The sequence below is a fragment of the Lepidochelys kempii genome, chromosome 11 (genome assembly GCF_965140285.1).
Source record: "Lepidochelys kempii isolate rLepKem1 chromosome 11, rLepKem1.hap1, whole genome shotgun sequence".
Lineage (NCBI taxonomy): Eukaryota > Metazoa > Chordata > Testudines > Cheloniidae > Lepidochelys > Lepidochelys kempii.
Window position 1 is genome coordinate 38,391,580 of NC_136390.1, and position 27,478 is coordinate 38,419,057.

At 43.3% G+C, this 27,478-nt stretch overlaps 1 protein-coding gene across 1 annotated transcript; it reads left to right on the top strand.

Moving 5' to 3' along the window:
* Nucleotides 1–1,173: 1,173 nt before the first annotated feature.
* On the top strand, nucleotides 1,174–27,314 carry NOSTRIN (nitric oxide synthase trafficking). Its single transcript, XM_073306888.2, is given in 13 exon segments — nucleotides 1,174–1,268; nucleotides 7,938–8,021; nucleotides 8,137–8,209; nucleotides 11,148–11,246; nucleotides 13,407–13,532; nucleotides 16,488–16,575; nucleotides 16,676–16,812; nucleotides 22,077–22,185; nucleotides 23,108–23,196; nucleotides 23,599–23,724; nucleotides 24,425–24,539; nucleotides 26,552–26,638; nucleotides 26,915–27,314. Coding segments are annotated over 13 exon segments (1,362 nt in total). The 3' UTR covers nucleotides 27,049–27,314.
* The last annotated feature ends 164 nt before the right edge of the window (nucleotides 27,315–27,478 follow it).

Genomic DNA, 27,478 nt, shown 5'->3' on the forward strand with positions numbered 1-27,478 from the left:
CCGCCCTGTGCCGGGGGGCCCGGCCAGCGCCCCGTTCGCTTGCACCGGCAGAGCCGGCGTGTGGCCGCCGCGCCGGGCTGCGGGAAGGGCAGCAGGGACCGCTGGGCGTGCGGAGAGGTAGGGGCCCCCCCTTGCGCCTCACCAGGGGCAGGCGGGCTGCGCCCCAGCTCGGGCTGGCAGCACCGTGCATGGCGGAGGGTCAAGCTTTCCCAGGGAGGCTGCGCCCTGGCCCCGCCGCTGCCCTGGGGCTGCTCCGCCTGTGGGCAGCGCTGCTGCGGGGCGGACCCGGGGCGGACCCGGGGCGGGGGGGCAGAGGCACGGGAGTTCCGGGGCGGCTGGGGGTAGGAGCAGTGGGCGAGCTAGGGGAGAGCTGGGGCAGAGAAGGGGACGAGATGGTTTCAGGGTTTGGCCAGTGGGGTCAGCGGCTGTGGAACCAGCCGTGCTGGCCTTGGTCGGGGGGCGGGGTGGGTGTTTCCTGCGGAGCGCAGGGAGGGCCGCTGAAGGTGCTGTGCCGAATGTGTGAGTCCGGCTGTGGGCATGGCCGAGTGCCTGGCCACCAGCCTCAGGGGTGTTGCGCTCTGCACAGCTCCGCTCCGGGCGCTGCCGCGGCTGCGGGGCTGTCCCTGCCTGTGCTAACTCCGTGCGAACTAGCGCGAGTGCATGGCCGCAAGCTGGGTAATCCCTAGCCCAGCTCCTAGCGGAGACATAGCCTCCGAGTAGGCGAGCATAGATTTTTTTTTTAAAAAAAAAAATGCATAATTTAAGTCCTTGCGTGTCTAGGGGTTTCATTAAGAGGTTTAATTATGTGGGAGTTTGGCCAATATAGTGTGTCTAACATCTAGCGCTGCCCATGGCCGAGATGCCCCCTTCACTTACACAGCATGGTGGGAAGCCAGCAGCGTGCATGGCACATGGCTAGACATAATGTGGAGGGGGCCTGGGGTTCCCCAGCATACTGCCCCTGAGCCCCCTGAATTCTCTTTGCACACAGAAGGCAATGTTGGCGCTCAACTGGATCTTGGTGCAGCTGCTGGGAGAGGAACAGAAGATTCTTGCTTCTTTAGGACAGAGGCTAAAACCCTGTGGCAAACAACCATGTACATTGCTACTTCTCAGACCAGTGGTAGCTCCTGACACTATGACTTCATGTGGAGGGAATCAAAATGTGCAATCATGTTGGGGATGCCAGTTGCTGTTGTCTCAGTAGCTAGCCATGCCACTATCGGTGGAAGCCCTGGAATCTGCATGGAGGAATCTGCTCTGGTAAGGTAGGTACCCACCATGGTAAGGGCAAGGATTGCCCAGAGAGCGTTATTGTATGCTGAGCGTTCTGGCTTCCTCCCTGCTCCCGCTCTGCAGCAGCCATTCCTGCCCCATTGAGGAGGTTAGGCAATGTATTTATAGCACCAAACCTAGCTGGTTTTGCCGGTAGGGTAAGTTGTCCTCATCCATGGTTTCTGTGAGGAAGGAGACCTTCTGGGTCTGTGTGTAAGGAAGGTCCAGAATGGGTTTTGATAATAAAGCCATCGCTTTTTCCCCTCAGTTTTTATTAAACTTAACCACAATGTTTATAGTCTTTCATAAATTGGTGTAATTAGTGACAAGACAGGTAATGTAAACAGGATTGTTCTTGCATGGTCACATTCATACATGCCAAAACTAATAACCTCACCCTCGCCTTTAACAAAATGTATATTATCCATTTCTATTTTTTCATTTTAACAAGGAGCCTCAAAGGGGAGCACATTAAACCTTGAATGGTGTAAAGGGAGAGGGCACGAATATTTCTGGAAGTGACAAATATGACACTAGAATGCAATTTGGGCTAATTTATCGATGCAAAATCTCACCAATTATTATGCTTCCCTCTGGAACTTAAAATCTTAGATCACAGCTGTGTGAAAAATGCATTGTTAATTAGTTGTCCATTAGTCTTCATATTCTAGGGCTTATTCAAATTTAGGATAATTCGCTTTATGCAAATCAAATTATTTAACTTCCATTTATATTCTCAATTAACACCTGGAGCCTTAAGATTGATCCCTGTGAAACTTGGCTGTAAGCACATCGTATATTAAGGGCTAGAATTTGCCTGACAGTTGTACAGATGAGCAGGCTGCCTCCCACTGTGTGCCTCCTTCCTGAGGCTCAGGAACAAGTATTGTCTCTGCTTTGGAAGCACCAGGATTGCTCTCTAGGGTGAAGCCACTGCAATGGGGGCAGGGCCCTGGATCATAAAACATGGGGCAGCAGGTGTAGTCCCCGTACCTCCTGGAGCTGTGGGCAGATTGTGTCTCCTGCACTGCCTCCCTTGCTGACTGCTAATCACAGTCTAGCCCTAAAAGAAGAGCATATTGACACTGAGGCTAGTTTGAAGTGAGAGGTGTACAGATCAAATGCAAGGATATTTTCCCACACCAGAGCTTCTATTTGGTCCACATTAACAAAGAGGAAGTTACATAAACAGCAAAATCCTCCCTGATTTTTAAGGGCTGCGTTTACAATACACACCTGTATATTGATGGTATAGGCTGTGTGCAGCTCTCTACTACTACACATATAAAATGTTCATTGTATGGCCAGAGTTTGTCTTCATAAAGTCCACAGTGAGGAGGATCAGGAATAAGTCCGTTATTACCTAATTATATGAAAACTTCTAAATGTTTGGAAGCAGGACTTTATAACAAAGACAACAACTTGAAGGTAAGAGTTAGCCGCCATGCCTCCTTGGCTGCACCAGATCTCATAAGCCAGGCAGGGTCTGTACTTGAAGGAGAGTTGCGGAAAGTGATATTAATGATTCAGTAAATGACACCCTTCCTTCTGAGTGTGTGTGTGTGTATACTTTCTTCAAATCATGGCTTGTCTCATTTAAAGATCAATTTCAGGCCAGCCCTTACTTTGCCTTGCAGATTAGCAGTAGGTGCACCCCAGTCCTTGAGCCCCTTTGAAGTATTCCCGTGGAGTGTCCAGCCCCTTTATCCAATGAACACTCACAATCATACCGTGTCTGCTGTCCCCATGGGAACAGTGTACCCTACGGCATGTGTGAGTCCGCTCAGGATCAGCTCCTTCTCCAATAGCACAGCAATGAGATGTATTTATAATGAAAACAACAAGTTGATTATCCAAGATTTAAGATTCAAGAGATAATGAATAAGAATAGTGCAAGCAAAAGGATTATAGATAAAAGAAAATCATAGCATGATACCTAGAGACTAAACTTAATAATCTAACCTTCTATCTCAAGAAGTTTGTCTCACCACAAGTAAGGCAGGACCTACCACTGCAATGCAGTACATATGCAGCCTCCTTTGTACGGCAGATTTGCATGCTGGCTGTACATCATTTCTGAACAGTTGGAAGTTGATAGGGAATAACTTAGATTTACTGCAGTTCCAGAAACACAAACATAGATTTTGATACCTCTACAAAATGGCCAGTTTGAACCTGGGTGGGAAATCAAACCACAGGTCTTCTCCAGTTGTCTATCAGTTGAGAGAGAGAGAAATGCTATGCAGGTGATGTTCAGTGGTTCCAAAACTGCTGGTTAAGATAGTCTAATAACTGCTTGGCCATGGGCTGTCTTGCCATAATTAGGCAAAGTTTTGTCCTCTACCTACATAAAAAATCAACCTGAAGTTCAACAGCAAAATGCAATTCTTAATTAAATTTGAAAATAAATATTTAATCACCTCTGTCGTGTATTAATCTAGTCAGCAGCTCTCTTTCCAATCTGGGCTCTTTTTAAAGAGCATCTTCCTTTTTAATTACACTTGTCCTCCTAAAGTGGCTTTGAAAGAGCTGCTTCTTGCCAGCAACACAAAAGCTTGTCATTTTACAGACATGTTTGCGAAAGCTGGCAAAATAAATTTGCTCTCATTTGGTCTTCATTTAATTTAAGGAGGCAAGCTCTTACGCAGCACTTTTCATCCAGAGATTCCCAACGTGCTCTACAATAGAGGGGAAAAATAGCATTATCATCATTTTACAAATGGGGAAACTGAGGCACACAGTGGCGATGTGACCAGCCCCACGTTACCCAGCAGGCCAGTGCCAAAGCTGGGCATAGACCCCAAGCCTCTTAAGTCCCACGTCCACTGGGCCACTCTGTCCCTGCCTTCTCTCTCTCTCCCTTTTTTACTTGGACAGGTGGTACATTAAGTGCCAACCTCACAGAGAAACAATCCGTCGGTAGGCACTTCTCAGCACCCAGGAAATGGATGGCAGTTGCACGATGAAATACATTCTCTAACTATTGAGCCTGTGCCTGAGGCTGTTCCCCAGGCCACTGGAATTCGAAGAGTAACTGCAGAGCTGAGCCCATTGTCATCTTTCTGCCCACGCAATCAGTGTTTCTCTGGATTCCCATTATTATTACAGACTCTATTCACTATGCCAGGTTGACTAGCCTCCATCAGAGTGTAGGGGGCAGGGACATGGCAGCTCCGAAGAGGGTAAGATATTTGTCTTAATGGCAACAAAATTCAAAGTCTCACAAAACGTGCATGGTGTTCTCATGAACACAAGTGCAGTCCAGATTCACTAAAATGGCAATGCATTGTCAGCGTGTTGAAAAACATCTCAGCTGCTTTTCTGAACAACAGGTGACTGTATCTTGCACCTGGGGAAAGCCCATTGAGCCAAATTCTGCTCTCACACGGTGTATATCCATGTAGAGCCGGCAGAATTTAGCCCAATGTGTTTATGGGGACCAAGACCAGGCAAACTTCATGCTCCAAGCTTGGTTATCGTCTCACTTCCACCAGTGCCAATCGGGAGTATGTCCATGGAAGTCAAAAAAGCTATAATGGTGTAATACTACCAGTGCAAGGACCAGATCCATCTCCCAGTGTTCAACAGGACTGACTCCCATGGAGGCAGGAGCAGGCCCTAAGTGAGGAGAGACTCAAGCCCTGCATGGGGGTTTGAATTGTCTCAGGTCCCTTTTATTTTATTCCAGGGGATACAGGTTTATCATCTTGCAAATCCCACTGCCTCAGAGCACCAATAATATTTTACTTGTAAATCCTAGCTAGCAAAGACCTACTTGCCTGCCGTTGCAGAAGACCAACAGAGAAATTGAAGTAACAGCCGTGTTAGTCTGTATTTGCAAAAAGAAAAGGAGTACAGCTCACTTTGCTGTAGCTCACGAAAGCTTATACTCAAATAAATTGGTTAGTCTCTAAGGTGCCACAAGTACTCCTTTTCTTTTTAGAGAAATTGAACAAGACCATTTTTGTCCTTGTGAAAATATTACCCTGATAATGCTGCCAGCATCAGTGTCATCTTGGATTAGCTGCTGTGTAAATTCTGGCTGCTTGAGTCAGACCTTCAGTATGCAGGACCAGGATTTTTAGTATATTTCAGTAGTGGGCGATGAGGGCTGTTCGCAAATCTGGGTTTATTTCCCTCATTTTTGCCAGGCTCCTTCCCTTCCCTTCCCTTCCCTTCAGTCTCTCTTGTCTCTTTGTCAGGCTCCCTCTCTTCATATTCTGAGTTTCCTGTTCTGTACCAAGAACCCATGTTGTTAAATTACATTTTGGTGAAAGCCAGCATGCATGGCTGAGAGATGTAAATCAATTTTCTTATGTAAATTACATGAACGTTGAATACAAACTGGGTATAACTGATTTATGATGGTGCAGAAAGGGTGATGTCTGCTTCAGTGCCATCCCATGCAGCCTGGATTACAGAATTATGGACCAATACGGGTGAGGACTGGAGCCTAAAATGACAGATAATTGCTGCAATACTGCAGATGACTTTTCGTATTATTTCACATCAGAGGAGGTTTTTTGAAGATCTATTCTTTGGAAATTTAATTTTACCAGCTTGCTTCCCAGGGTGACCAGCTGTCTCTATTTTATAGGGTCAGTCCCGATTTTTGGGTCTTTTTCTTATATAGGCTCCTATTACTCCCCACCTCCTCCCCACTCCCAATTTTTCACATTTGCTGTCTGATCACCCTATGCTTCCCTGACTTTACAAACTGCTCAGCAAAGTCGTCAGCAGGAAATGGTTTGCAACAGAATATCCAGAATTAATCTAAAAAATACAGTGGACCAAATTCATCCCTGATGTACTCCTTTAATGGTGCTACAGTAGGGTGGATTTAGACTATCAAGTTTGCCTTCTGTTAGGCTGCTGTTATGAGCTTAAGTACAAGCTTCTTAATTATCCACTCACTTTTTACATGAACTAAATATTTGAATTAAATGCACCCAGAGTTAATTCAGACAGCTAATAAATCATGGACAAATATATCAGGCTTCTTCTCTTCCATTTCTTCTACTTCTCCCTCACTAGTATCTTTCCAGCTTCTAAAATGTGGATCAGCTGCTTCCTAGACGTCTTAGCCAAAAGTTAACATATGTGGCATGATTCTCAGCTTCCCTGTGCCTTTTACAATCATTTCCACCTGTGTAAGGTAGATGTCAGATACTGCTAAATCAGTCTGGTAACAATTTTTACCCACTCTACAGTCAATTGACCAGATTCTAACCTGATATGAATCAGAATAGCACCAATAAAGGGAATGTCAATTTCTACCAGTTGAAGTTCTGGTGTACTTTGCACTGATGTAAATCACTACATAAGGGGAAAGACAATAATGAATTGGGCCCCTGATCTGCTGTACCCAGTCCAAAAAAAATTCACAAAGGCAAGTCAGTAAAAGAACTGGTCCGGCATGTAGAGATGAATCTGAAAATCAGCCAATGTAAAAATGAGAGAGCCAATAAAGGTTAGCATAGGCCCTTGCTCAGTGCAGATTTCCCAATTGTAGATATATTAATTTTTAGATGAGGGGAAATCCACTTAACACTATTTGTATCTTCTTTAACTTCACCATCTAAATGTTTTGCCATTTTATGTGTCTAGACCTGGTCCTGGACCATAGGCACCAACTTTGTGGGTTCTCCAGCCCTGAAGCACACATGGAAAAAAAATTAGCGGGTGTGTAGCACCCACCAGCAGCCAGCTCCTCTCTTTCCCCCTAGCACCTCCCGCTCACTGCAACCAGCTGTTCTGCGGCATGTAGAAGATGCTGGGAGGGAGGGGAAGTAGTGGGGATGAGACGTGCTCACGGGAGTGAGCAGAAAAAGGTGGGACAAGAGCAAAGCCTTGTGGGAAGGAGTGAAGTGTGGCAGGTCACCCCTGTGCAAAGGGAAAAGTCGGTGTCTGTGTCCTGGACTCTGCTCTGGCTTGTTGACTGGTCTGGCTGGGCAAGGAGACTGCGACAATAGCCTAATTAACAGTACAAACCCGATTCATTCCCAAAGCACCATCCATCCTGTGCACTGAATGAGGAAGGGGTCCTGTGAAAAAATAGCATGTGATCATATAATTAAAGACTATATTATAGTGCAAATGCACAAGGGTGCCAAATTAAGGTTCCACGGGCAACCTTAATACTGGCGTTTCCTAACTTCTGAGTGCTTGACTTGTCAAAAACTTCATGTTCTTTTAGTGTAGGTCTTTTGTATGGAATTTATACATAATGTTTGAATAGACCTAATTACGGTCTATTCATAACCACAAAATAATAATAATTAATAATAAAAGTTTTGCTGTCTGATATTATCTAGACAATATCCTAGTATCCCCTGGAGTTCAATCCTGTACGGGTAGTAAAAGCTGACCTGATTTGTGTCATTGCCATTGTTCTCAGCTAGGTTAAGTACTCTATGTTAATAGAGTCACGATACGTTATACAATCATATGGTGTTACAGAGCTACTGTGATTTGCTGAATATGCCTGTGTGGCTGAAAGATCTGCATATGTGTATCTTCGCTATGAGATCACTCCCTTTTTTATGTTGGAGCAATTTTCTTTGGTTGTAAGCACCAAATCTTTGGCTCAGGCAGACCTGTTCAAAGCTTACAGGTCAGGTAATGTTTGAATTGCATTATGATTTTTATTATTGTATTGACAGGGCTACCTCAGAAATTAGCTATGCCAAAGGACTGGAAAAGCTGGCTAACAAGCTTACCAAAGCTTTGGACAAGATGAAGCTGAAGTAAGTAACATCTACCAAATTCAAAAATGAGATGGAGTGTAAATGAAAAGAGTACAGCATAGGCTCTTCCTCTTCTTTAATCTTCACATTCGTAAACAGTGATTTCTTTTTTTAGTATGTATAAAACATCCAACAGTATGCAAAGGAATGAAAACCATCTGAGCACAACACACCAGTCACTCTTAATTGTATGGGGGTGTAATTACCAAAAATCTCAGTTCCAATAGCCAGGATGGCTAAAATAGCAAGTTAAATTCTTTTCACATCTGACATCCAGCTGGTATATACAAACTCCTAGCACTTTGCTGTGTGATTAAGTGCACACAATACACTAATTCTTAATAGCCAATATTATGTTAGCTGACCAACATTCCTTAGACTTGTAGTATATTTCCAATATCCAAAAAGTCAATACAACACTTTTCAAAAAACTGCTTCCCAACTTCTAGACTGCAGTGGAGGACGGTATAGGACAACTCCAAAAGGCACTGATCACCAGCTAAACAGCTAGCAGGAGCTCAGCACCATTCTGGGTTTGGCCCTAGGTGTTTAATAAGAGAAAGGGATCTGGAGATGAAGATCCTATGTAATAATTAGGGTTGAACTGGCATAAAAAAAATTAATCACATGTCAACCAAATTCTTTGACCACTTCTAGAATCAAACTTGAATCAGCTCCTGTGTGTCTGTAGCCCTGGCCCCTAGTGGATGGAATCAGAACTGCTCGATGGTGTCCCGAGTCATCCTGCAAAAGCTAATGAAGGTTTCAGAGTAACAGCCATGTTAGTCTGTCTTTGCAAAAAGAAAAGGAGTACTTGTGGCACCTTAGAGACTAACCAATTTATTTGAGCATGAGCTTTCGTGAGCTACAGCTCACTTCATCGGATGCATACCGTGGAAACTACAGCAGACTTTATATACACATTATATACAATATTGTTTCATATTCTCTGTGTGTATATAAAGTCTGCTGCAGTTTCCACGGTATGCATCCGATGAAGTGAGCTGTAGCTCACGAAAGCTCATGCTCAAATAAATTGGTTAGTCTCTAAGGTGCCACAAGTCCTCCTTTTCTTTTTGCGAATACAGACTAACACGGCTGCTACTCTGAAACCCATAAAATTCATCGTCATAGACCACATGGGGAGGGAACAGATCTCCGGTATTTGTTATGTCAGAGCGACAACTCCACTGCAGTTGAGACTGCCTTTCTGTGTAAAACTAGACAGGCCTAAGTGCTCTAAAATCCACCCGCATGCTCAGATTGCCTTGACATTTGGTGTGTCTTGTGGGGTGTGAGCTATTCTCTTTCAGCTGAGAACATCTTATTGAGATGAATGGGACACTTAACGCCTTTCTGAGCCTTCTGTGCTCTCTCTAGTTCATACAATCTTATAACGGAACGCCAGCTCTGGTCTAGTTAAGGTTGGGAAGCCTGTCCTGTTTCAAGGATGGGTGCTGCTAAGCACTCTAAAATCTGTATGCTTACACGGATTGTCTTGAAATTTGCTATGCCTTATGGAGTACAGGGTAGGGATAGTGATCCAAAGGTGGGGTCATTTGATGCAAGGCAGTCTTGAGATACGGTCCTCAGGAAAACCCCCCAGCAACTTTGAAGATTCTAGCAACTTTGAAGTTTGACGCCCACCTTGGGCAGAAATCTGAGAATGAACTGTAAAGTTTTGGGGAAAATCTGCCTCTGTCAATATATTTTATTTTGGAGAAATGTAAACTGCGTACAGCAGAATATTCAGAAGACACGGAAACTATTTTTGAAAAGAAAATACATTACACGTGAATGCTCACTGGGAGGGGAGGAGTAATGGGGGGCAGTAGATGATAATAGCGGAAGAGGAGTTTGGGTCTGCAGTGAGGGATGGGGTTCGTATGGGAATGGGTGATGGGGAGGAAAGATGGGTTGGAGGGCTCAGGTAAGGGGGAGGGGTAGAGATTAGGGGGAATGGGAGGGGAGAAGACAGGAGGGGTTGGAGAATGAGGGGTAGCAGAGGACACTTGGGGGCTTAGGACCGGGGAAGGCTGTCAGTCCTAAATTCTACCCTTCCATGTATGTGCTGGGATCTGGGGGAGCCCTACCCCCCTGTAGGGATCGGAAGCCTGCTCCTTGCCCACTGTATGTTCTGGGATCTGGGGGCCCTCTGCTCCTTTTGGAGTGTCTGAATCTCTCTCCCTACTCCTCTACGGCAGCTGGGACCCAAAGTTGGGGGGAATGAAGGTAACACTAATTTAACAGAAAATGAATATTTCAGGCACACATTCCCCTTGTGTGGAGTGGACATGCCAGTTCGGAGGTGGGGCAGACTCTGGCGGCTTGTCTACACTGGCACTTTACAGCACTGCAGCTGTCTCGCTCAGGGGTGTGAAAAAACACCCCCCCTGAGCACTGCAAGTTTCAGCTCTGTAACGTGCCGGTATAGACAGTGCACCAGCGCTGGGAGCTATGCCCCTCGTGGAGATGGTTTTTTCGAGCTCTCTCCTAGCGCTGTGCCACACCTGCACAAGACACAGTAAAGGCAGAATGAGAGTATGCATGTAATGGCCATTGCAGGGCATCGCTCAAAGCGGAGCGGGCTACAGAGTGCAGGGTAGTGCAACTCTGAGGCTACAGAAGTGGTGGATGTGGCTCTGTTCCCATTCTTCAGCCTACCAATTGCTCTCCCACCACCCTCATTCCCCAGTGCAGTTCCTCTGTGCCAAGCCCTATACTAGTGTTTGACTCAGGTGACATGATTTTCACTTATTGCATTGCCAAAAGTGGCTAGTAAGCAAAGACACACGGGGTTCAATGTGCGGATTTGTCTCCAAGGGAAATGGTATTTGTTGCTTGCGTCGCTTTTTAGTGTTTTTGTAAGGGCTGCAACCTTCTCCAAAATACCAAAGATGTGAGAGAACATACAGGATTTCTGGTCACAACAGACAATAAAGTGGTATCAGTTACAACTTCTTCATCAGTGCAGGAAGATTTGTGTAGAGGGCAGGAATTGAAAGCATAATTCCTGTGAGATCTAGAAACGTCAAGCAAGCTCTGCAGCCGTTCTGCTTGGCAATTTCAGGACTGTCTGTTGGCACTCTACACCTGACTCTTTTTTATTGGTGTGTTTGTCTGTAGGCCAAGAGGAAATGAATGCGGTTTACCAAGGAACGTGAAGCACTCTTCCGTTGTGTAGAAAACACCAAGCAATTTGCTACAGGGAAGAAGCAGCAGAAGGTAACTCCTCTGTAGAGCCAACTGTGTACATAAATCTGTGCAATGGATGTACTTAGAGCATCCATGGCTACATAAGAAAAGAAAATCAGGCACTACTTTTGCTTCATATGTACCTCTCTGTCATCTCAAAGAGGATTCAATTTGTTTTGTATTTGTTTTGTAAAGTACCCGTTTTTAAAGCATACTCCAAGCTAGGCCACTCAAAATTAAATAATTAATTTAAAAAAAAATATGCTTCACAAAAGACTCAGGTCCATACCCTCAATTGGGATGGGAATAATTTGGCAGCAAAGCTGCTTTAAAACAGGCCTAGTGGCCAGTGTTGACAAACTGTCAGACTATTAGAAATTCCAATGGGAATAGGTGTCCGGAACCGAAAGGTTATAGCTTTGTGCTGGTGCATGGCAGCCACAAACTGCAACTGGCTAGCAGCAAAAGTTAAACTGACTAGTCTGTTTCTGTTGTCCAAAGAGAGACAATGTGGTCTGGTGGATAGGTACTGGACTGCTGGGTTCTGTTCTCGGTTCTGACACTGATCTCTTGTTTGGCCTTGGTCACATCACTTTACCTCTCAGGGACTGTTTCCCCTCCAACCTTTATCTATTTTTTTTAAAACAAAGCCCAAACCCCTTCCCCAACTAGAGTTTTGACCCTGAAATGGGAGATATGCCAGAGACTCTACGAAGAACACTAGGGCTTTCACTATCACTATTGATTTGAAGTGGACGGCTCTTAGATACCACTGTGATGGGCGAGAGTATAAAATCCTTAGGCAGATTTTGTGCAGTGCCTAGTACAATGCGGCCTCGGTCTGGGTGGGTCCCTGTAAATTCTTTTAGTCTACAAAGAATAATAAGATGAGACAATAATCACTGCCCCAAACTAATCAAGAGTAAAGAATAACAAAGGTGAAAAGTGAGCTAGGTTTTAAAATTCTTTCAGTTGTAGGAATAAAAGGTATTATTTGTGAAACAGATATTCTTTCTTTAATTATGTGACTTTTAACTAGACCCAACTTTTACATAGTTCTAGAACTCTGTGAGAACAAGACCTGTACTAAGAAATAAACAAAAGAAGGTGAAAGCCAATTAAAAGCAATCAGAACAGCTGCAGCTGAGAGTCTCCCAAGCTAATGATGGACTCCCACTGTGTCTTTCACAAAAGATGCCTTTCTAGTAAACAGTAACCTGGACTATTCAAGGCCCCCTCAATGCAACATCCCGTTGGATTCTTTTCTTTAGCCACAGAAATGAGCACATTAAAAGGAGAAGAGATTAATTTAGGGATGATATCAAAGGAATAAGTTCAACCACTTAACCAAAGTTTTCCCTATAATTTAGATTTGCAATTAGAGGTAAAACTGCATTTCAAATCCAGGAGAGGGCAAAAGAATGGGTTTATGCCTTAACAGCAAACTTCCTCCTCTCCTTAAAATGTGCCTTCCACTGGCCTGTCAGACTCTCAACTGCCAACATGTGAATTGTTAACAAACTGATCAGAGCAATAAAATCACTAAGGATACAAATAATTTGTTCAAGCACCATTAGGAAATGTTTCTTCCAAGGTTAAGTTCCCTGTGTTAGAAAAGAGTGAAAAGCAGACAGAATATAGATAGAAATGCTTTAAGTAAATAGGCGATTTATAACTTCAGACTGCTGTCCATGCGCTAATTAGTCCCTACATGAGGTAGGTAGGAAGGTAGATAAACATTATTATCATCATTTCTACAGGTGGATAAAATGTGACACGGAAAGGCTGAGTTGACCAAGACCACACTAAGAGCAGCAGCTATGCCAAGATAAGAATTTAGGTGTTTCTGCCTCCCACACTTGTTTTCAGTTCTCTAAACCTCAGCTTCTTCTCCTGTATTTGGTGATCACTTGTGTCCATGGCCTGAGTATCTTCTAGCTAGATATGACTCTGATATTATGTAATTTTGTAGTCTAGGTAGCACGGGTCCTGCTTTAGGTTTCACCTGCGTACATATCCTGGTAATCACTGAAGCTGGCAGAATTACACCTGTCAAGAGATCAGAATCAGGCTCACGGTTTATGTCTTAAGTGAATGAAGGAAATAGAATATTATATTCATGTGCAAAATCTCTTTTGTGTTTGCCTTAATATTTATGATTATAAATATACGTTTATATTTTTACCTTAGTTGCTCAGAAGGCTAGAAAAATCAGCAACAAAAATGACAAAGGAAGATGAAGATTATTTTCAAAAAAATATATCTGGCTACGAAACTAGACTGACTTGGGAGACAGCTTTAGAAAATAGCTATCAAGCAAGTAATTTTGTTTCCTTTCTGTTGTGGTTCTGTCTCTATCTGAGATTTTTCCAAAGACTGTGAGCCTGATTCTGATCTCATGCCAGTTTCACACCAGTGTAAATCCATTTACTTCAATACAGATACTCCTAATTTAATATCATACACTCTCATAACGCTAGTCAATGGGAAATAGGAGGATAAGTCTTTAGCTTACAATTATGGGCTAATTAAGTGGAGATAATCTTGGAGCCTATTGTCAATTATCCGATTGTATGTGTGAATTGACATATGCACTTGGTTCCCCATCAGAAACTCAAGGGGACAGAAATAAAAGTTGGCATGGAAAGGGAGGCAGCCCGTTGAATTCACTCTGCTGTATCCCGTCTAGGGTAGTTATTCTTGTTTTAACATTAAACACATCACAGATTGACCTCTGGTGGAGAGTTCAGTCTGTGTGCTAGACTATAAAATATTAGGTGAACTGAGCTATGGCAGTGTTCAAGGGCACCTTCTCTGCTTACGCAGAACCTGAATCTGTGTAGAAGAAATTTCCTCATTGATTCTCCATATGAAGCTGGCAGTGGTAGCAGGAAGGGAGAGGTGCACGCTAGCAGTGATGCAGCTTATTGTGGAAGATTGTAAAGCCGCCAAAACTAATACTGAGTATGGGAGGCAGGACTTTGGCAGTGCAAGCCAAACTTGTCCTATTGATTGACACTACCTTTGCACTTTATACTTTTATCTTTAAAAGTCTTTTCCATGGCAAATGATCTAAACTGCTGTCTACCCTCTGTTTGCTGTTTTAGAGTGAGTGTCTTGTCTGTGTTGTTTGTGTGAAGCTGAGTGCATTGGAGTAGCACAAATATAGCACTTTTCATTTTTGGAATGCTTTAGACACATAGAACTAACTTCATCCCTGGCGGATCCCCACTATAGACACTATGCTGAGTTACACTACAGATGAATTTGGCCGCTTGACTAATTAATTCTCAAAAAACTAGTGTGAGATACAATAAGTACATATCATGATCGAACCCCTACAACTCATTATCGTTATCGCTATTTTACAAATGGGGAAACTGAGGCAGGGAGGTTAAGTGACTTGCTTCCAGTCACAAAGCAGTGGGTGCCAGAGACACTGCTTGAGAGTTCATAGCTCCTAGACCTGTGCTCAGGCCATTGGACTACAGCTCTGTACACTACTGGCTGTCTACTAAAATGACTTTTCTTGTAGCTTAGTTTACAGTTTGACCAAAAAGGTAATCAGAAATAAGTGTTCATTAAATGTGCTATGGATTCCCCCTCTGCACAACTGAATTAGCCATAAACTTATGCCAACCTCTTTTCACAAGTAGACATAGATCACTTTAATTATTACTCTCAAATCTAATTAAAGCCTGTTAAACATTACCCTGGCCAGTGAGAGATACAGTATTTATTACATACTCAGAATTGTTCCAGACCATTCAGTGTTTTTCATAAGAACACAAGAATCACCATACTGGGTCAGGCCAATGGTCCATCTAATCCAGTATCCTGTTTTCTGACAGTGGTCAATGCCAGATCTTCAGAGGGAATGAGCAGAACAGAGCAATTATCAAGTGACCCATTCCCTGTGGTCCAGTCCCAGCATCTGGCCATCAGAGGTTTAGGGACCACCTGAGCATGGGGCTGCACCCTGGACCATCTTGGCAAATAGCCATTGATGGACCTATGCTTCATGAATTTATCTAATTCTTTTTTGAACCCAGTTATACTTTTGGCCTTCACAATGTCCCCTGGTAACGAGTTCCCCTGGTTGACTGAGTGTGTGTGAAGAAGTACTTCCTTTAGTCCGAGCTGTGGAACACTCCCAGTTGTCAGGGTCCTAGAGCTTAGGCTCCAGCTCGAGCCCAAATGTGTACACAGCAGTTAAACAGCTCCTTAGCCCAAGCCCCATGAACCCGAGTCACAGGCCAGTCACGGGTTTTTAAGAGCAGTGTAGGCATACCCTATAGGCAGCTCTTAGAATGTCCCTGCATCAGAAAGAATGGCATTTGAGACACCAGGCCACCCGGTAACCAGAGGATTGCAGCTAGGATGCTGGGAACTGAGCGTCATAGACTGATGTTCAGTGTTAACTGAGGGGCAGGCATAAGACTGCAGAGGAATATGGATCATGCAGTCTCATAACGAGCAAGCAGCTTCTGGCTTATGATTAGCTTTGGCAAAGCTATGCTGACAGTAGTACCAAACATGGTGATGTTAGTGTATTGGGATGCTGGTGAACTTTAATGGGAGTTGCATGTGTACAGAAAGGAGATGGTCCTTGGTGGCTCAAAACTAAAAGCTTACAAAATACTGTTATCATAGCTGGAGGGAGGACTTGGTGGTCTCAGATCTGGAGTTCAAACTTCTAGGGTCAAATTAGACCTGGCTGTAAGGAGGCACAAATCCATTGAAGTCAGTGGCATTGTGTCTACTTACATCATGAGTTAACTTTTGCCCTTAGGCACCCTGGACTTAGAGGTTTAAATTCCAGTACAGTCTATTCATCCCTTCTCCTTTCTGAGGAAGATCAATGAGACCTGGGTGTATGTGTGTATGTGCATGTGAGTGAGATCAGCCTATCAAATCTGAGATGCTGTATATGGACATTAAATACCCCCATGGCATTTTTCATAGGAGTAAAGGGTTTGCCCTAAGGCCACAACTTTCCCCATTGCTTTTTTGCACAATGCTGCCAGTATTTTTTGTCCTCCAGCCTGGAAATGACTGCATTATCAGTGGGGCTCTGTGTAAAGGTGGAAGGCACTTTGGAACAAAAGGAGCTATATAGATTTAAGGTGCAGGGGAAGAATGGCTCCTGAAGCAGCTGTACCAAAGATCTGATCTGTTCTATCAACAGAACATTTAATCTTTGGTTGGTTGTCCCTAAGGTGTGGTCACTGATTTGTTTGCTGCCACTGACTGCTGGCATCCTTTTTTCAGAGTATTCTAGACCTGGAGAAGGAAAGATTGCAGCTTCTGTGCAATATCCTAAATACTTATAACCAGCACCTTTCCCATTTTGGACAAAACTTGATCGCAGTAGGTAGTTCCTAAGATTTTTAGTTTCCTGTATAAATTCCCTGACACTGTTGCAGTTCCTGATTCTGAACTGGTGTCCCATCCTCTGCCATTATTCTCGTGTCACACACAGATTCATAGTGCCGTAAGCCAGGTGGATGCTGAAAAGGACATTCAGACTTTACTGGAAGAAATGTCAGTGTTCTCTCCTGAAACCAAATCTGAGTTCTTATTAATGGATTGTTATGTAAGTACAGAGCAAAGAAGGAAGCTTTGCTTGTGATCTATTATTCTGTTGTTACCATCTGTTCTTTCTTTCATTCCAGTACCCTGAATGCTAGCATAAAGAAAACTAGATTGAAAATTAGAAGTAAAAGTGCAAGTGTAAACCCCAAAAGCTGAGCACTTTATTAACAATTCTGTTCATAAGCTGGACCCTTAAAACCAGATAAAATGTAGCAAGTGATTTTTTCAAAATTGTTTCATAAAGGGTTAATCTAATTAACATTGCTGCAGTTACTTGCAGACATGAATTAGGAGAATGAAGGTCTCTGGGGACGTATATTTAGGGGCCACAAATAAGGATGAGGAATGAAGTTTTCACAAGATAATATATTGTGCCCCTGTGCCTGTGTAACTCAATGTGATATCGCAGCACAATAGCAACACCCACTGATGCTGCAATATTATCATTCTCAGTTCAGTTCAGTAGGATTTAATTGACATGACAAGCTATGCAAGTTCTGCCCAAGTTTGAAAAAGAGACAAACCCCCTAGGTATCTGTCAAAGGTGGTACAGTCCACCCTGGGCATGGCTTCACACTCTGGGGTCTTACCCTATGTCCCTTTGTCACTAGTGCCCATTTCTGATCTGTGATGCTGTCTCTGCCATCTCCTTTCTCCCAGGTCAGGCAGTTTTCCCTCATTTCTTTTTTGATGAGAAGTCTTTTTTGATTGCGGCTCCTCCGTAAGGCTGCTGCGTCATGGCACTGACACCTGGGCATCATGCAGCGACGCTGCAGTTCAACAGGATGACACAATGAAATGTTTGCTGCTGCTGGTTTTTACTGGTATTACAGCAGTGCCAAGCCAAGTTGGGGCTCCACTGTGCCATGCTCCACACAGACATATACTAGGGCTGCCTCTGCCCTCAAGGGAAGGCTTGACAAAGAATTTAATACTACATGAATTTAATATAATGGGAGGCCAAACCCCCTGGTTAACTTATCCCTAGCTATATGTGTGCATCTCTGTGCATAGTGAGGAGAATTAGTCAGACATCGTAATGACACTGTTACTGTCACTTGTCACATATTCCCTTGAACTTCATATAGAATAGATGAATTCTGGCAATGCAAGCAACGCAGTTTGCTCTAGCAGTTTGCCAGGCAAAGAGTTTGCTACATACGCTGGAAAGTTTAGTCTGTCATGAGAACATTCCTTTATGCTGGGATTGCTATTATGCATATGCAAGCTAAACAGAGGGGGAGCAGATCTCAAAATAATAGCCTGCATAATGGCATGTTGAAATGCTTGTTTATATATTAAATCCCTGAGCTTCCCTACTCCGGGTGCTGGAAAATGTTTGCCAATAAATCCCAAAGGAATTCTGGACATTCCATACCTAGTGGGTAGAACAAGAGGAGCCCTCCAGTACTGAGGATCCTGGCCCATGTTAAGGCTGAGAAGATGCCCTAAGTGGGCAGCTGAAATCTGCTGTCTGTTGTGCCCTACCCATTGCCTCCTGAGGATATTTTGCAATACTTACTCTAATAATTATCTATGCTACAGGTTAGTAGTGAGGCCAAATTCATATTTGTAAAGTGTTTCTAGATCGCTAATGAAAAACTCTATATAAATGCAAAATATTATTACTGTTGTGTTTGGCTACACTGAATTCATATTGTTTGAATTAGTCATATAGTCATTCCTCTTTCCTTCAAATTATCTTAAAATGTGAACTTGGAAAGGGGTATTAAGGAACAGCCCATAGTATGAAAGTCACTCTTATAATGTATTTGGGGCCCCCTTTAGAACTGGGGTGAGCACTTGAAGCTCCCATTACCTTTGCCTTTGACGCTGGGAGTGCTCACCTCCACTCAGGATCAGGCCCTGAACTTCAAGTAGATGCAGCCGCGTATTCCATGTATGTGTGAGTGCGCCCAACACACTAGAGCCGGAGAACTTTGCCTAGCCATACCTATTGGGACGGTGTTCACATCTTTTGGCCTTAGCCCTTCCCCTGGCCATATAAGGGTGGCACCATCCCAACCCCCCATCAGCTTCTTCTCACTGTCCATGGCTGGAGTAGGAGCTCTGTATGGTGTTCGTTCACTTCATATATTCTGTCTTAGTTACTAGAGACTTGTTTCTTATATACAGTTGTAGTTGTGTCTTAGGATTCCCGGGCCACTTTGCACTCCTTGAGAGTTTATACTTAAATGATACAGAGACACCACTATCACTGTCAGCAGTAGCAACAGCAATACCATCTGCAGCACTTCTCCAGCCAGATCTCCTTTCCTGTGAGGCAACCGGATTACCCCAGGAAGGATCATAGATCCCAGAGGCAGAGATCCTCTGCTTCTGGATTCAGCCAGCTGGCCCGCCCTCGCCCAGCATCTGGCAGGAGCCCATTTTAACTTCTGTGTCCAGAGCAGTGATCCAGTTGTGACCTCTCCAGCTCTGTCCCCCCTATTCAGGGACAGGCTAGCTCATTTTTAGTGGTTGGGACTCGATTGCCATGGACAACAGGATCCGAAACACCATTAGATCAGGTTATACTATACAGCTTCTCTCCATCCTTTCTTCCCACTCTCCTACCCTGTCCCTCTTCAGGGACCCCTCTCACGAGACATTGCTCCTCAAGCGTGTTCAGTCCCTACTAGCTTTGGGAGCTGTAGAGGAGGTTCTCCTGCTGCATCAGAGTCAGGGATTCTGCTTCTGGTATTTTCTGGTTTCCAATCCCAAGGCAGGGGTTGAAACCTATTCTCAGCCTTTGCAACCTCAACAAATACATCAGATACACAAGATTCTGGATGGTCGCTCTAGCAACTCTCCGCCCTGTGTTAAATCCCGAGGGCTGGTTTGCTGCCCTGGAGCTTCAGGACACTTATCTTCATGTAGTAATTCTCCCAAACCACAGAGGGTTTCTTCAGTTTGTTGTGGCGGACCAGCACCATCAGTACACCATGCTCCCCTTTGGTCTCTCTTCGGCTCCTCGGGTTTTTTACCAAATTCATGACTGTGGTAGCAGCGTACCTCAGAAAGAAGAGACTTCATATCTTCTCATATCTGGATGGTGAGTTACTGAGAGGCAAGTCCAGAGAAGAAGTCCTCTCTCATGCTACGCTTACTCAATCATCTGGGTCTCATCCTGAACAGCGGGAAGTCGGCTTTGGTCCCAATTCAAAGAATTGAGTGCATTGAGGCCCTGACAGACTCTGTGATTTTGACAGCATTTCTGCCGACTGACTGATTCACCACCTTTGTCTGGAGCTGCAGTCTCAGCCCTTAACCACAGCCCAAGTATGTTTAAAGTTGTTAGGTCATAAATCTGCCTGCACACAAGTAGTCCAATTTGCCAAGCTGTGCCTACAGCCTCTTCAGATGTGGCTGAACTCAGTCTATTGTCTGAATCGCCATCCCTTGGACAGTCAGGTCTGACGTCCCCTGATCTTGGACTCTTTATGGCAGTGGACAGTGCAGATCTGACATCAAGCATCCTACAGTCCATTTTTTAACTAAGAGGCATCCCAACGATTGACCTGTTTGCCACCAGAGACCAGAAGAAATGCTGGCTGTTTTGCTCCCATAGGGAGCCTCAATCCAGGGCTCCCTGACTGATGCTTTTCACTTAAGCTGGGAATTGACGCTTCTCTTTGGGTTTCCTCCTTTTCCAATCATCCCACAGGTCATTCTCAAGCTGAAATTGGACCAGGCCAAACTCATTCTCATTACCGCAGCCTGGCTGAGACAATGCTGATTCTCTGACCTCCTTGTGTTATCAATCTGACCTCCCACATCCCTTCCTCTTCATCCTGACCTCCTGACTCAGCATTATGGTCAAGTTTTCCACCCAACACTCAGCTCCCTGCATGTCTGTGTGGATGCTGCATGGTACACACTTTGGAAGAGCAGCCCTGCAGTCTTTGTTTAAACAGACTCCTCCTGCGGGTACCACTTGTGAGTCACCTACATGAATACATGGCTGCATCTACTCAAAGAAGAAAATGCAGTTCTGTATTGTAACTGAAGGGCTAAAATCCATATGCTGTTTATGTTACAACCTGATATACAGACTGTGTCAGCTCTTTTTACAAGCCCAAAATCCAGAGTTTGGTCAAGAAGACAGAGGCCTAGCAAATAGTGAACAATATTAGCTAAGAAGCAGAACAAACAAAGGACAACCTTGTTTTTTTGCTAAGATAAGCTTGGTCAGCAAGAAGCCAGGTGGAAATTATAATTGGGGGCTTTATCTCAAAGTTGAGAACAGACCATGGGAATAAAAGGGGCCCTGTTTCTTCTGTAGAAGAGGTGTCTTCCTACACGCCAGCATTGAGTTTATAGAAGAGGCTCAAACGTATCAGTATGAGATATGATATCCTCCCTCTCACAGATGTGCACCTCTCCTCTAAGCCATTGTCATACCTGCCTTAGAAACACAAATGAATAATTAAAAGACAATCTTTATTGCTATATACTTTTCATTTGTCCTTTTAACTCCTAGGTGTGAAGGAATTGACCAGGGTCCGGGCAGTGCCACCCTGATATGGCTGGGGAGGAGCTAAGGCCTCGAGATGAGAACACCACCCCTCCAGGTACTGCTAGGCAAAGTTCTCCAGCTCCAGTGAACTGGGCGCATGCACACCTACATGGAATACATGTCTGCATCACATCTCAAAGAACAACTGTTACAGTAAGTAACCATGTTTTAGTCCTCCTAGATGGACTTCTGAACCTGTGCTGACCCCACCAACTTGAAGGATTGAGGCCTCAGTTAGCCCTCTTTGGATATTCTTGAAAATGTTCTGCTGTGCTTCCTTGCTATAAAACTTGGTTTTCACACACAAGATATTTCAGGGGAAATTCTGGTAAGTGATCGTCCGGAAATAAAATCAGGCATCCAGAACTGACTGATCACTGTAGAGACTCTATCAGACATAGTTCCAAAGCAAACTCATGGCCATCAACAGTTTGCTGTTCAGATTAGTTATCTTGTTATATCATAAACCTGCAAGTTTGTACACACAGCATTTCAGTTAAACCTGGCATCTTTCTTGTACCTAATTTACTGGGCCAACCCCCTCAACAAACTGAAGCTTCTTTGGGTGGCAGTCTCCTAACATCAAGTATTACTGAGACCTCCTTCTTTGTTCTGAACTTGCGCTTGTTTCTCTTCATAAAATTCAATCCCAGCATCCCCAGTGAAGGTTTTAATAGGGGTCTTATTTCTACAATGTGGTGGTTCCTGTGTCATCTGAGCTGCACATCCAAATGTTTTCTGTAAAGGAGGAAGATTTTACAAATGGAATGGATAAAGCAAGACAAAAAGCTTCAATCAAAGCAAAAGTGCTGCGATTGCAGAAGGATCTAAACAAGGCAGCACAGGAAAAAGAAGGTTCTTGTCTGTTGCTATTGCACTGAATGTCTTAATGGATTGTATTAAATTATGGGCCCCATCACAGTGCCTCATGTAAGGGGAATTGCAAGTGGTAAATGAGAATCCTCCATGCGCACTTTGGGTGTAACACAGAGAGAGTGTCTTTTTTTTATTCCAAAACATAGATAGTAAGCAAGTGAAAGTGAACAAAAACACAGGACAGCAACAGACTATGTCACTGCAATCTTAACTTTGGAGCCACTAGTTCATCTTTATATTGGGTACCAAAAAAAATCGCTTTAAAAGTTTTATGCTGCTATTGCGTGTGCACACACACACACAAAATCTTGGGGCTGTCTCGGGGTTGAATTGGTTCCAGCACAAATTAAAGTAACCACAGGTCTGCTCTAAAGTTGCTGCCATGGCTCCAAATGCCCTTTTGGGCAGCCAGGGATCACCGGAGCACACCAGTATTCCAGCCATCTCCCCTTTCCATTGGGAACATTGTACACACTGAATGCTGCCTGGACACCCTGACCAAACTTCCCAAGCTGAGCCCAGGCTGGTCCTATCAACAGCCCCAGTTCTGGGAACAATAGCACATAGCTACATCTGAGACCATTTACAAAAGGACAACAAAAATAGCAAATGGCTAGACAGACTGATTTGAAAGAAAAGATCAAAAGTTAAAGTGTGGCTATAGGATTATTGGGGTTGGTAGAGAGTAAGTCTACGAGTGTCAGAAAAGTTTACATATGAAGGAGGGAGAAAATATTGAGAGTGGAACACAATGGCATATAAATGGGAGTAATAGGATGAGATTAAGGAATGGGAAATTTTAGGGTGAATATGACAGTAACAGGGTAAAGTATTAGCCAATGTGGACTAGATGACCCAAGAAGTCCTTCACATGCCTGTCAGTTTCTTTGATACTTTTCAGGTCTGGAGCAGATGCTTAAAACATACACAGAGACCCCCTGATTTTCAGATGTAAAGAACCAGAAAGACACGGCTGTGCTCCTGGAGCAGGTACATTCTTATTTTAAATGTAGCATTTTTACTGACTACAGCACTTCATTTTGAAAACCTGGCTATGTCTAGGTTTGACTCGATGCTAATTTAGGCTCCAGTTTTAGTTATAAATTCTTGACCGAACCAACTGGTGTTTAGTGTAAGAGTACCAGAGTCCAAGAATTAGAGATCTGAATAATGAGTATCCAGAATTAAAGCCAATGTTTGACAGATGAATGAAATAGGAGAGAAAGGAAGAGGAAAGACACTTTTCAATAGCTCAGAGTAAGAGTAGACCTGTACAACCAATTGAGAGGGTGATTTTCTCTCTTAGAAAAAAGCTGCCTTTGATATTTTCATCAAGATACCTTGTAATATGAGGTCACTTCATTAATATTTACTGTAACCACTTGCCTGCAGACAAGTCTAAAAACAAGCCTTTTGCGAGCAAACAGCTGCAAACTATCCACAGTACTTGCAGAACTAGAGCAGAAGCGTAAGCCCACACATCCCTGGAGCGACTGTATCTCCAACTGGAAAGAGAGGGTAAAGCAGTTAATGTAATCAGTGTCATGACCACTTTTCTACTACTTTGCATAGCATGTACTTTAACCCTTCTACAGGCGATTTCTCGTTCTATGCTTGGTGCAGCAGAAGTTGATGTACTATCTGTTATCATTTTCAGTAAAAGTCTATTCCATTTTCCTTTCTATATCACTGACCTGATGTAGCTCAGATTATTAACAACAATTTTCTGGGCTTGCCCTTGCCAGTAGAGCTAGCCAAAGTGTTCTGATTTTATCTGAGCCAGCTAAATGTTTATTAGTAATACTGCAGCACCAAGGCTTCAGTCCCTAAGTCTGTCCCAGGCATTGCAGACAGACCGTATGTCTGGGGTGGACTCTCACTGAAGGCAAAGAGGCCCTGTACAGGCACAGAAGTCCACCACCACAGATCAGATGTCAGGGGCAGGCCTAATGGGGGTCTTCCTGTGGGCTTCTGTGTTAGAAATATTAGAAGCTTTTAGCTAAATGTTAGAACTCAGACTGTAGTACAGTGGCAGAAACCACAGAACGCTATGGGGTTGCAAATAACTCAATCTATTTCTAAAATGTTTCTTGTGCTTTATGAAAATCTCTAAAGGAACTTAACCTATCAAGATGGGCACAAAAGGCTGTAGGTGATAAATAATAAGAAAGTGCTCTCATTATTTCCTTAATATTTATTTTTTAAATATCACCAACAGGACTGTGCACATAGTTCTGTCCTCATCTCTTGCTGTGTTAAAATGAAACGATTTGAGCGCACCTCAAGCAGAGGGGCTGCCAGTGGGCCGGGGAATAACTCAAGATTTCTGCCAGGTAACTCCACACTTGATTCTTGGGTCAGCACATAGGATTCTAGTTCTCCACTGCCAAATGGGATTAAATCACCATTCTGACTTGATATTACTTTACATTCACTTTGCACATGCGTAAGTGACTAGAAAAGCGTAAGGTAGTAAAAGGTCTTCTACTCTTGGACACAAATGAAGCACAGGATATGCATTCAGAACGGGTACTTTCAGCTGAAGCACTGTGGTGAACGGCATATCACAAATGACAGTGTCCACATCACTGGGCACCTCCAGTACTCCATATTTGTGTACTCAAGTGGCATTGTTAGCTAAGTTAACATGCATTTTAAATGGCCACAGTGGTTTAAAATTTTTAAAAATAATTACATTTCCTTATGCATATTACTGCTAACAGTTTAGGACCTGATGCTACCAACACTTACCATTGTGCATAACACTTACTAAAAGAGTAGTTCTATTGAATGGATCACCACTCCCACAGCAAAACATGGAGGAAAACTCTGCAGGAAATCCTCGCAGAATTCCTACCCACGTCATTCTATTGGGATGGATGGGATGTGTCCCCTCTGGAGTAGGCAGTGGGCCCAGTCCGGAAACCTCACAATCACAGGGGTTCCTTGCAGAGGCCATATGTTTCCATTGCAGTTGTACCCTTTGCAGGAGTTTGGGTGGGTGGAAGGAGAGGGCAAGTATAAGGCTGTGGAAGACATTGAACTCCCCTTCTGTAGGAGAGAGACAGGTGAATGTCAGGACATGATCCCTTTTCCCCATGTGCTAAGAACGGCAGTGTTTGCAGGATGAGGCCCTTAGCTCTTAAAAACAAAGATTTTGTAAACGTAATTTAACTTTTCAGCATTTATGCTGTTATTTTAAATTACACATGTTGCTCAACATGGACAGAGAAAATACAGCTTCACAGTCTGGTTCTCTGTCATAATGCTGCAATAGTTAATTTAAAAAATTACCAGTGTGTACGTGTAAATTGACATAAGTCAATTCACCTTAATTAAGTCAGTAAATATTTCAATTGATTTAGTTTTGTAAAGCACTTTTTAAAGAGACCTGATTTTAGGGCCTAAATCAGCCAACACAATGTCTTTTAATGATCTGTGTTAAGACAATTGGTATGTGCCAAAAGGAATCACTGCCCAATTAGGTTTTCTGGGAACTGTATTACAGATAAATTATGCTAAAGATAATATATGTGTGTGGATTTAACAATGGGCAACTTGTAGTCCTTTATTATAGTAATGCCAAATTCCTAGCCACAGACATATCAGTATAGGGATAGCCTTTGGTCATGCTAGTGTCCTACAATAATCCAAAAAAGTTTGCTATCGTGGTTAACGGATCAGAAATTCCAGTCTTCTGCCAGAAGAGTCTTCCAGAAGTCAGAGGGTAGTATGGGAAAAGGGGAGGGATGGAGGAACCTCCTCTCTAGGCCCAGTGCACTCTGTTCACCTTGTTAGAGGGTTCACAGTTCTGTGGGGTCCCACAATAGTTTGAACCTAATCTAACTTCCATCAACATTGATTAGGAGTCTGATCAGATCCTCATTTGGGTTTCACTTACCTGGACGCTCCACAACCTAATCTTCCAGCTTTAACTGAGATAACTGAAATAGTTCTCAGAATGTTCTCTCAGCTATAACCATGTTCCAAAAATTAGGTTTGTGCCTTTTCACTATCAAAACAGATAATAGTTTCCACATGCATACATTTAATGACATGCTAGTTATTAAGAGCCAGATTTTTAAGAGATATTGAGATGCCTAATAATGCGGACAGGGCCCCAGTTGGATATTCAGAAGTGCCTAGACACCTATAACGAATTAAAATCGATAGGAAAATCCCACTAGGTGCCTGTCTGCATGTGTAAGTAAGTACCTAAATACCTTTGGCCATAGGCCTATAAAATTGAACTTTAAGAAACTATTATTACACAAGATCTCTTTATTTCATCGTGCTTTACTTGTGCTGTTAGTGATTGTATTCTAATGATTTTTTACACAACCAGGGGACAGCAATCCAGCAAATGGGATCTGCAAGACTTTGTATGACTATCAAGCTAAAAGCGATGACGAGCTAAGTTTGCAAAAAGGTAATTAACATCTTCCTGTTTTTTCCAAACGTTATTTCAGCTGAAACGCTAGTTTGAGGAATGAGACTGAATGCAATGGAGAATAGGGCCATGATATAATGCTGTAGTAAGCATGGTTTGTCATCCAGTTTTAATTCCGTCTTAAACTAGCCACCAGAGACATTTAAACTTAATTAGACTGTGCTATAAAGGAGGCAGGGGAAGAGAGAAGTATTAAACAAGGGTTAATGCAGAAATGGCACAGTACACATGTATAAATCCAGTTGAATTAATAAAAATACATTATCATCATTCACCAGAAGGATAATAATGGATGGTGGTATGGGACCCTTAAGGAGAGAAACGGTCTCTTTCCTGCTACATATGTGGAAGAGTTCCCTATTTCCACAGATGAAACATCCTCAGAAGCATAAGAAAATAATTAAGATCACTGAGGTGCCTAAAGATCATATTTCTTTAAATTGTTCAGTTTGTTAAATAATCAAGGTCTTTTCCTTGCCAATGTGATACATATCAGAAGTGAAATCTGCCCAGTGTTGCTTGAGTTTGCCTTCAGTCTTTTGTTGAACCAAGCGTACTGGCACATTTCTCTCCACTGATGGTAGAGCCGGAGTGTGATTGTTTCTATTATTGTAACCTTTATTAAAAAACAAACAAACAAAGTGATTGCTACTTTACTCTTGGGCTAAGTTTTTGAATGAATAGAAATACCTCTATTAATGTGGTACCCTGATTCTTTTGGAAGCTTTTAAATGCAGGAGTCAAATCCTTTGAGGGTAAATTTAGCATAGCCTATTGCAGTAGTTCTCAAAGCCGGTCCGCCGCTTGTTCAGGGAAAGCCCC